At 34.9% G+C, this 10,236-nt stretch overlaps 2 protein-coding genes across 2 annotated transcripts in view; one reads left to right on the plus strand and one right to left on the minus strand.

Annotated features, from left to right (window-relative positions):
* Window positions 1-3,128: 3,128 nt before the first annotated feature.
* Window positions 3,129-8,061, plus strand: miox (myo-inositol oxygenase). The gene is made up of 10 exons (XM_073850113.1): window positions 3,129-3,237; window positions 3,382-3,453; window positions 3,552-3,632; window positions 4,370-4,532; window positions 4,748-4,815; window positions 4,917-5,026; window positions 6,418-6,485; window positions 6,960-7,009; window positions 7,108-7,220; window positions 7,690-8,061. The coding sequence occupies exons 1-10, from the start codon at window positions 3,220-3,222 to the stop codon at window positions 7,796-7,798; spliced, it is 852 nt and encodes a 283-aa protein (XP_073706214.1). The 5' UTR covers window positions 3,129-3,219; the 3' UTR covers window positions 7,799-8,061.
* Window positions 8,062-8,677: 616 nt separating this feature from the next.
* Window positions 8,678-10,236, minus strand: part of lmf2a (lipase maturation factor 2a) — a 16,916-nt gene continuing 15,357 nt past the window's right edge. Inside the window, exon 14 of the mRNA XM_073850111.1 lies at window positions 8,678-9,873. Within this exon, the coding sequence (XP_073706212.1) occupies window positions 9,472-9,873 (402 nt within the window). The 3' untranslated portion in view covers window positions 8,678-9,471. The remainder of the gene's footprint in view (window positions 9,874-10,236) is intronic.

Genomic DNA, 10,236 nt, shown 5'->3' on the forward strand with positions numbered 1-10,236 from the left:
AAATTTCAGCATCATTACTTCAGTCTTGAGTGTCATGTGATCCTTTAAAAATTATTCTAATATGCTGATTTTCTGCTCAAAAAACATTTTATTATTATTATTATCAATTATCAATCCTGAAAACAGTTGTTTTCTAACATTTTATACACAGATCTAACATTTTTGTGGAAAATCATGCTACTCTTTTATGATACTTTAATCAATAGTAAGCAACAAATGTATTTACTGTCACTTTTAATTAAATCAATGCATCCTTGCTAAATAAAAGTGTTATTTAGTAGGCAATCAGGGTATTTTTTGCTTATTGTTACTGTACTGAGTTTTCAGACATAGCCTGCTATTAATTTGACATATGTGACCCTGGACGAGAAAACCAGTCATAAGAGTACTTTTTTTTTTAGATAGATTATTATTAAATATTGAGAAAATCGTCCAAATATAGTTATTAGCAATGAACATAACTAATCAAAAATTATGTTTTTATATATTTACAGTAGGAAATTCATAAAATATCATCATAGACCATGATCTTTACTTAATATCCTAATGATTTTTGGCATAAAATAAAGATTGACAATTTTGACCATTATTATTATGTATTTTTGGCTGTTGCTACAAATACCTGTGTGACTACTTTTTTGGTCCAGGGTCACATATAGTGTATTTTACTTGGAAGCAGGGCTTATAAAAGACATTATTTAGTTACATGTCTCTCTCTTACCTCAAACCCCTTCTTACAACATTATCCTTGTGTGGCATCCATTCAGGAGAGTTTTAGGTCAGACTGCCATCTGCTGGCTGCAGACCTGAAACATTACACAAGAATTTACAAAGTTAAACAAAAAATGTGAATAGATCACTATGTATAACACATTGGATTGTTTTTGTCAACTTTTGCTACAGAGTTATTCTCAATTAAACTATTAAACATCTACTATAACATACTGGAAAAAACATTCAATATTTTGAATGGCTGTTAACAGAAAAACATGCTTTTAGAGGCAGACGGTGTAGTTATCATATTTACCAGCAGGGGCTAACTGAGCCATTTAAAAGAGAAGTTCACTTTCAGAATGAAAATTTCCGGATGATTTACTCACCCCCATGTCATCCAAGATCTTTCTTTCTTCAGTCGAAAAAAAATAAGGTTTTTGAGGAAAACATTTCAGGATTTTGCTCCATATGGTGGACTTCAATGGGAGCCAATGGTTTGAAGGTTCAAATTGCAGTTTCAAAGAGCTCTACATGATCCCAGCTGAGGAATAAGGGTCTTATCTTGTAAAATGATCTGTCATTTTCTTAAAAAAAAAAGGTATATACTTTTTAACCACAAATGCTCATCTTGCACTAGCTTGGCCCTTACGCATTACGTAATCACACATGTGTGATGTCGGAAATAATGACTCAGTGTTTACAAAGTGAACATGCAAAGAAAGTCAAACGCCCTTCACAAAAAAAGGTAAAATAATGACGTTCGACGATTTCAAAGATGGAGCAAAAAATGAGATGGACCTTACATTTTTGAGCCCAAGTACATAGGTGAAGAACTAACCATGTGTGACTTTTCTAACATGATTACGGAATGCAGAATACATTTGTATTTTACTGATCGTTTAGCTAGATAAGACGATTATTTCCAGACTGGGATCTTATAGAGCCTTTTGAAGCTGCATTGAAACAGCAATTTGGACCTTCAACCTGTTGGCCACCATTGAAGTCCACTATATGGAGAAAATTCCTAAAATGTTTTCCTCAAAAATGTAATTTCTTTCCAACTAAAAAAAAAAGAAAGTGTAAATTAGGGGGTGAGTAAATTATCAGGAAATTTTCATTCTGGAAGTGAACTAATCATTTAATAATAACATTTAGCTAATTAAAAACAAATATATCAACAAAAATAAAAATGCTGCCAAAGATAAGAAAAGACAAAGAAATGTTGTAGAGGTCAGAAACTAACTTGTGAATGGGGTGCAAATGCTATAAACCAAACAAGTCACAGACTCGCCCATAAGCCATCAGCCAATAAAAATCAGGGGTGGAACCTACTGCGAACACACACACACACACACACACACACACACACACACACACACACACACACGTTTGTTTTTGTGAATTGTGGGGACATTCCATAGACGTAATGGTTTTTATACTGTACAAACGATATTTGCTATCACCCTACACCTTCCCTACACCTAAACCTCCTCACAGGAGACTGTGCATATCTTTACATTCTCAAAAAAACGTATTCTGTATGATTTATAAGCCTTTTGAAAAGTGGGGACATGGGCAATGTCCTCATAAGTCACCCTCTCCTTGTAATACCTATGTCATACCCATGTTATTACACAAATTTGTGTCCTGATATGTCACAAAAACAAACACACACACACACACACACACACACACACACAGACAGACACACACACACACAAACACACAGACACACAAAGACTCACATCAAGTCAGTCTTCACAATAGCTCTGCCTAGACACAAACATATAGCCTATTACTTTTCCTTAAAATGTGCTGTTGTGCTTCCTGGCACCAGAAACTGACAGACAGCTCATTATTTACAAAAAAATCAAAGAATAGCTCTTATGATACCAATCTGAAGACTCTAAATGTTCTGGTGAAGCACAGATAAAACATTTTATAGATTATCTACAAATAAGAAACTGGAAACACAAATCTACTATAATCAGTCAAATAAAAATTAATCATAAACTTTTACGGAAGACATTATTATTCAGAAATTAGGTAAAAATTCTAAACATACTTTTACTTTGAATTATTGTGTTGACTGATGCAAAAAAAAAAAATCTAATTATATTAAACAACCTAAATAATGAAATGTAACAAAACCACATTTAAACAATTCAACACTAAAATATATAAATACAATTTTGCATAGTAATGAATTAACACACACTTGTATTATAATATTCTCTAAATTACTATTAAACTAAAGTCCCTTAGTCACTGTAGCATATAGCATGTATTTGGACCAAGATATCCCAGTACACATGCACACACACAAACCGACAGACCTGTGGAAGCCCTAGAAAGTAGTGAAGAGTAGAAAGTTAAAGAGTTACTAGTTTCTCCTACTACAGTTCAGAGACCCCATACGTGCAGCACTGATAAATAGAGCCGTCAGACACAAGCCAAACACACAACATCCTCCTTTACCCTCAACAACACAATCTCAGCTGAACCATGAGGGTGGTGAACCTGGTATGTACCTGACATTCAGACTATTATTTTCATGCATGCTTCATAATTTCCTCAATGGTGTGTAAAGCAGAGTTGAATGACTTTTTGATCATTTCGCAATCCTATCCATCAAACTTTATCTAATGCAAAAACTTTAACTAATAGGGTCCGGATCCTTCTCTGGCATATCGCCCTGAATGTCAAGAGAAAGACAAATCAGAATTCAGAAACTTTGAGGTAAAATTAGGCATATTCTTAATTCATTTATTCCAGTATAACTCCTTTTAATATGACCTGTCTATTTCCATTTTGATGAGTGTACATGTCTAACACAGAGCGGAGCCCTCTTTGACCGTGTGTTTAATACATACAAGCTGATGCACACGCACCAAACGCTGGACTTTGTCAGACAGAAGGTTAGTCTATCGATGCTGTAAATCAAACTAGAAATAAACAGGAACACATGTGTGACCCTGGACCACAAAATCAATCATAAGAGTAAATTTAAGAATTATACATAACCTGAAAGCTGAATAAATAAGCTTTCCGTTGATGTATGATTTGGTAGGATAGGATAATTTGCTGATATACAACTATCTGAAAATCTGGAATACTGAGAAAATGTCCAAATGAAGTTCTTAGCAATGCATATTATTAATCACAAATCAAGTTAATACACTTACAGTAGGAAATGTACAAAATATCTTCATGAAACATGAACTTTACTTAATATCCTAATAATTTTTGGCATTAAAAAAAAATCGATAATTTTGACCCATGCAATTTATTTTTTTTAGCTACTGCTACAAATATACCCGTGCTACTTAAGAATGGTTTTGTGGTCCAGGGTAACATATATACACACACACATACATACATATATATATATATATATATATATATATATAGTTTACATGTATAAATATAATTGCTCAAACTGTATTTATTTATTCATTTATTTATTTATTTATTTATTTAACACATTAAGCACTTTTTAAAGTTATGCTCTGTATCCAAACCAGACAAAAAAAAAAAAAAAAAAGAGCAAGTAAAAAAATATTAAAATAAAAAGCACTGTGTGCATTTCCATTCAGGTAATGGGCTTTCGCTAACAACTGATAAACAAACAATGAACATGACCTCTCACCTCCAGCACTTAGAATGGGCGAACTGCAATCACTTTAGCATGACCATGATGGAGAACATTGATGCCCTGGACGAGCTTGTTGATGAATCCGACCCTGACGTTGACTTCCCAAACTCTTTCCATGCATTCCAGACCGCCGAGGGAATCCGTAGGGAGCATCCTGATAAAGGTGAGAGATCAGCAGGGACAAAGGTCACAGACGTCGCCTTGGTGTACTTAGATAAGTCTGTGTTTGACAATAACATGTACCTGAAGTTGTTTTTGTGAAGTTTCTGATCAATATGTCCAGACCTGCAAGGATTCTAAATGTGAAATCACTATGTGAATATTTATATTTGGTCAAATGCAAATAAATTAGCTTCTCTCATTTTTACCTGTCTCCAGATTGGTTCCAGCTAGTCGGGTTGATCCATGATGTTGGGAAAATCATGGCCCTGTATGGTGAGCCACAGGTGAGAGACAAATGCATCCAATCACAATCTAAAAAAAAAAAAAAAGTTACAACAATGGTCACATGGAATAATAATATACTGATTGCCACTGTGTGTTGTAGTGGGCTGTAGTTGGAGACACATTCCCAGTGGGATGCAAGTTTCAGAATTCAGTAGTGTTCAGAAACTCAACATTTGAAGGCAATCCGGATGAGAAGAGCCCCATTCTCAAGTACCACACCTTTCTATCATCTAAATATTAAAACAGTGTTATGTAAATACTGGTCAACAACATTGACTCGTTATCTTCAAAATGGACGTGTTTGTTTCATACAAACATGAAATAAGTTCATTTAAAAGTAGCCTTTTTAATAGATATATTTTTCACGTTTGTGAGGCAAACAGAGTTTGTCATATTTTCTGACGCAATCAAGTTCGCAGAGACCTAGACGTCAGAAAACTGATTTTTTTTTGTTTTCATTATTTTACAAAAACACAACATTTTGTTGTTACTGTAAGTGCACACAAATAAAAGTAGACCTTTTACAGATTCTAAATATGTATTACTCTTATCTGTATGACTAAAAATGAGGGAGTATTTTAAGTTAAATGCAAATGATCGCGCTAGAATGCGGATCGGGCCGCATTTTTCTGTCCGAGCCCGGCCCGCGTCCGACAGAGCAGTAACCGAACCCGACAAGCATTAAGATATTTATGTCCGAGCCCGATCCCAGTCCGACACAGTTAAAATCTCTTTTTTTTCTCATACTAATGACACATGCACTTTTTTGTGTGTGGAAAGGCCGCTTTTATTAAGCAACTGTAGGAAAGCGTTCGGAAATGTCAACAGATGAGAGCATCAGTGCACACTGGGCAAAAAGCGCCGTTATAACACAGGCGCACTATCGCGCTGATGTGACCGAGCCCGACCCGAACCCGAGCATCCTTTCTAAATATCTGTCCGAACCCGGCCCGGCCCGTCGGGTTCCGTCGGGCTCGGCTCGGGTATCCATCCTCTAACTGGCGCCTCCTTAGTTAATGTTAGAGCGAGCAGCAATGTAATGTTGCTGCTACTTACATGTTTCAAATGATAAGCCACTTTTGAGGTTCATGATTGAAATGAACATTTGGATGTCCTGACTGATGTTTTTAATGTACTGTAATTACCACATTCACCAGCTGTTAATGATCTGTTACGAAAAACGTGACATTGCACTTCTTGTGAATTTTTTTTCCTGTGATTAAGCGTCTAATGAAATTGATCGACTAAGCCTCTTCGACTAATGGTTAGACGACTATTAGGGGGCAGCCCTACTTTTTAGTTAAAATTTTGAGTTTTAATTTAACTTTTTGTCATTTGTATATTAGTTTCATATTTAATTTTATATTAAATGTATTTTATTCTAAATTTAATTTTAAGTATTTAACTATGTTATGTCAGTTATTGTCATTTTAATACACCAGTTTAAACATTTTACTGCAGTTAGTTGCAAAAGCATTTTTTCTATGTAATATTTATATTTGATTTTATATTTTATATTTTATATTTTATTTTTTTTATATTTTTGATTTTTTAGCTTTATTTCAATTATCACAAACACTTACATGTTTTTCTCACTGCAGCACAGAATTTGGAATCTATGAACCACAATGTGGACTTGATAATATCCTGATGTCTTGGGGACACGACGGTCAGTGACTTGAGGGTTCTTTGCACACAAGATGGTTATGATGTTGCATCTAATGTCATTGTAAAACTTTTTTTTTTTAAAGAAAGAAAGAAAATTGTAGTGTTATTCAGCAAGTATGAATTCAATTGTGTCCAAAGCAGCACTTGATGAGCAAATCAGCATATCATAATGATTTCTGAAGGATTATGGGACACTTAAAACTGCAGTAATGATGCTAAAAATTCAGCTTTGTATCACAGGAATAAATTCTATTTTAAATTATATTAAAGTAGAAAACAGTTACTTTAAATTGTAATAATATTTCACAATATTCCTGTTTTTACTGTATTTTTGATCATATAAATGCAGTCTTAGTGAGCGTAAAAGACTTCTTTCAAAAACATTTTAAAATAATCTTACCAACCCCAAACATTTGAACAGCAGTGTATTTCCTGTAGAAGTGACAATGTGGAAATTCTTCTTGCTCTGTTGTAGAGTATCTATACCGGGTAATGAAGTTCAACAAATGCACCATCCCTGAGGAGGTACTGTCATAAAGCTCACCTGAAACGCAGACAAATCTCACAGACACAAACATTATGATATAATTTCTGCACACATTCAAACACTTTTCTTCCACCAGGGTCTTTACATGATCCGCTTCCACTCCTTCTACCCCTGGCATTCAAACGGAGACTACATGCACTTATGCAACGAGAAAGACCTGCAGATGCTGCCCTGGGTCAAAGAGTTTAAGTAGGTCTTGAGTTTGTCAGTGAGATCTGGTTTGAGTGTCTGTAGCGGGGTGCAAGCCTGTCGGGGGTGAAAAGGGTGAATGACTAAATTCGAGACAACATCATCAGGAAACGCAGTTATGGACAGTTGCCTGCAGCTTTTAAAAGTTAGGGCTTCAGGAGTGAGATTGATTGAATGAGGGAAAGAACATTAAGGTAAGGCAATCAAAGGCACAGTAGGGCGGGTCCATTCCTTTGCCAACAGGGGGGAAAAAAACACCATAGGTGGCATGACATAGATGAATCAAGATACTACGACAACAACCCCTACACTAGATCTACACGATTCACGTGAATGACCCATTTCAAGCTGAAAACTGTGAATTTCCCCGAAAGGTGACAGGTTTGCACCCCTGCTGTATGACCTACATATTGAAGGTCTGACCTCTCACTGATCAATAACATGAGTCTGTTTGCCTTTTCTCTGACAGCAAATTTGATTTGTACACCAAGAGCTCTGACCTACCAGACGTGGAGAGTCTGAGGCTGTATTATCAGTCTCTCATTGAGAAGTACTGCCCCGGGATACTGCACTGGTGAACGTGTGCCATAATCTGTCCTATTTCAGCGAGAAACACAAAAATGAATGACACCTCAAATCATGTATAGTTATAGTATTTGCTCTGTGGGCAATAAAACTGCGTAAAAAAAACAAAAAACAAAAAAAACTTTAGCCAATTAGAAACGATCCAACATCTTGGTACTTTGGCATTTTCTTAAAATAAAATAATAAAATAAAATAAAGTAAAATGATAAAGAACAACAACATTTAAATAAAATAAAATAATGATAAAGATAAAAAAGATTTAAATAAACTACATTTTGATTTCTTGATATAAAATAAACTGTGGAAATAAATCAATATAATCTGTCCACGAATCTGTCCCATTTCAGTTAGACACACAAAAATCATGTATAGCTATAGTTTTGACTCTGTGGGCAATAAAAATGGGTTTTTAGCCAATTAGAAACCACCCTACATCTCGGCACCTTAGAATTTTCTTCTGATAATAAAAAATATATATATAAATAATAATAATAATAATAATAATAATAATAATAATAAAATAAAATAATAAAGAAGAACAAGATTTAAATAAAATACACTTTGATTTCTTGATATAAAATAAACTGTGGAAATAAATCAATATAATCTGTCCACGAATCTGTCCCATTTCAATATTTCAGTCAGACACAAAAATCATGCATAGTTATAGTTTTTGCTCTGTGGGCAATAAAAACGGGTGAAAAAAACCTTCAAAAAAAAAATATCTACAATTTCCTACAATGAAAAAAAAAAGTATACTTTTATTTTATATATTCTTTGTTATTACTATATTAGACTAAATCTAAAATGAATTGATAAATAAATTGTATTTAATTAAAATTTCTTTGGAAATAATGGTGCTTGTGTCAGTGTATATTTTTCTCTGTTTATTAAAAATATTACAAAACATTAAAGCCAAGTGTTCTTTTTTTGGTGCATCTTCAGTCATATTAACACAATATAAATGCAATACTACATCACAGTGGTCAAATATGGTATTACAATACAACACAATATACAAATATCACAGAACATAACCATCTACAGTCTGATAAACCATTTCTACTGTATACAAGATGACAGTCAAAGATGAAAAACATTTAAAATGATATATTTTCTGATACCTAGATTTCTCTGTTACTCTTGGTATAGCGTAAGGCACAGTATTTGGTATTTTAGTGCATTAAAGTGTCATTTCTGTAAGAATAATTTTACAAACAAATCTCACTTTTCTGTTTAATGCGGCCCAGTATGTGCATTTGAATGTAGATTTTTAGTTATTTTAGGTCCCATGGTGGAAGTTATCCTGGGCGTTTGCAAGCAGTTAGTGCACGCTGGGAAAAACCATAACCTACCTTGTTTTGCATTTACCTGTCAGAGCAATCGAAAGCCATACAACAAAATCCCTTGTTTTGCAGTGTGGCCCTTCAATCAGGTTTAGCTGAACTAAACTGCCGGATAAATCCAGGAAAATACTGGGAATCGTGAATGTGTCACTACACTGCCTACTCTCTCTCTCAAAACTGCCTGTGAAAACAGAGAAAAATCAATGTTTTGACACAACGAAGCTTTAAGTGCTGATGTTTTGGGGTAGATGTCATTACCCTGAGCTGGTATTAAAGTCCAGAGTTTCATTTAAAGCCACAGACGATTATTTGAAAAAATCTCACTTCCTTTTCCTGAGGCAGTCCTCTTCTGTTTCCTCTGTGTTCTCTTCCTCCTCAATTTCTCCTTCCTGTTCTTCTTCACTCATTGCATCTTCTTTCTGCTCTTTTCCATCTTCCTCTGCATCATCTTCATCCTCCTCTTCATGTTTCTTCTTGTCCTCTTCCGTCACATTGTAGCGTGTTCCTCCTGCGGCCAGTTTATCTGCGTGTTTGTTTTGGAGCGATTCGCGTTGCTGATGATGTGAACGTGATCGCAGAGAGTTGAGGAGACACACGGTTGCAGCCGAGCTGAAGAGAGTCCAAAGCAGGAGAGGAGCTGGCATCTCACGTGCATGTTCACCAACATGACGCAAGAACTGCGGGAGCCATGCATTCGAGCTGCGTCTTGGAGGAGATTTATCCTGACGGATGAAAGGGAGAATATAGATGCTCTTTAACACAAAAAAGACCATTAACTCTTCTTTAAATCAACATATGCTACCCTGGACCACAAAAACAGCTGCAAGTAGCACGGGTATATTTGTAGCAATAGCCAACTACCATAAATTTATAAAACTTAATTTTTGAACAGTAATATGCATTGCTAAGAACTTATTTTGGACAACTTTAAAGGCAATTTTCTCAATATTTAGACTATTTTAGCACTCTCAGATTGCAGATTTGTTAAATGGCTGTATCTCGGTCAAATACTGTCGTATCCTAACAAACCATACATCAATTTCAAAAGAAAAATAAACCTTATGGTCCATTTGTGAGCAAGCACC

This window comes from Garra rufa, chromosome 11 (assembly GCF_049309525.1).
Source record: "Garra rufa chromosome 11, GarRuf1.0, whole genome shotgun sequence".
NCBI lineage: Eukaryota > Metazoa > Chordata > Actinopteri > Cypriniformes > Cyprinidae > Garra > Garra rufa.

Coding starts and splice junctions, on each gene's coding strand:
- miox (XM_073850113.1), top strand. Junction 7,010..7,107: donor AATGCACCATCCCTGAGGAG/GTACTGTCATAA, acceptor TTCTTCCACCAG/GGTCTTTACATGATCCGCTT. Junction 7,221..7,689: donor CCCTGGGTCAAAGAGTTTAA/GTAGGTCTTGAG, acceptor TTTCTCTGACAG/CAAATTTGATTTGTACACCA.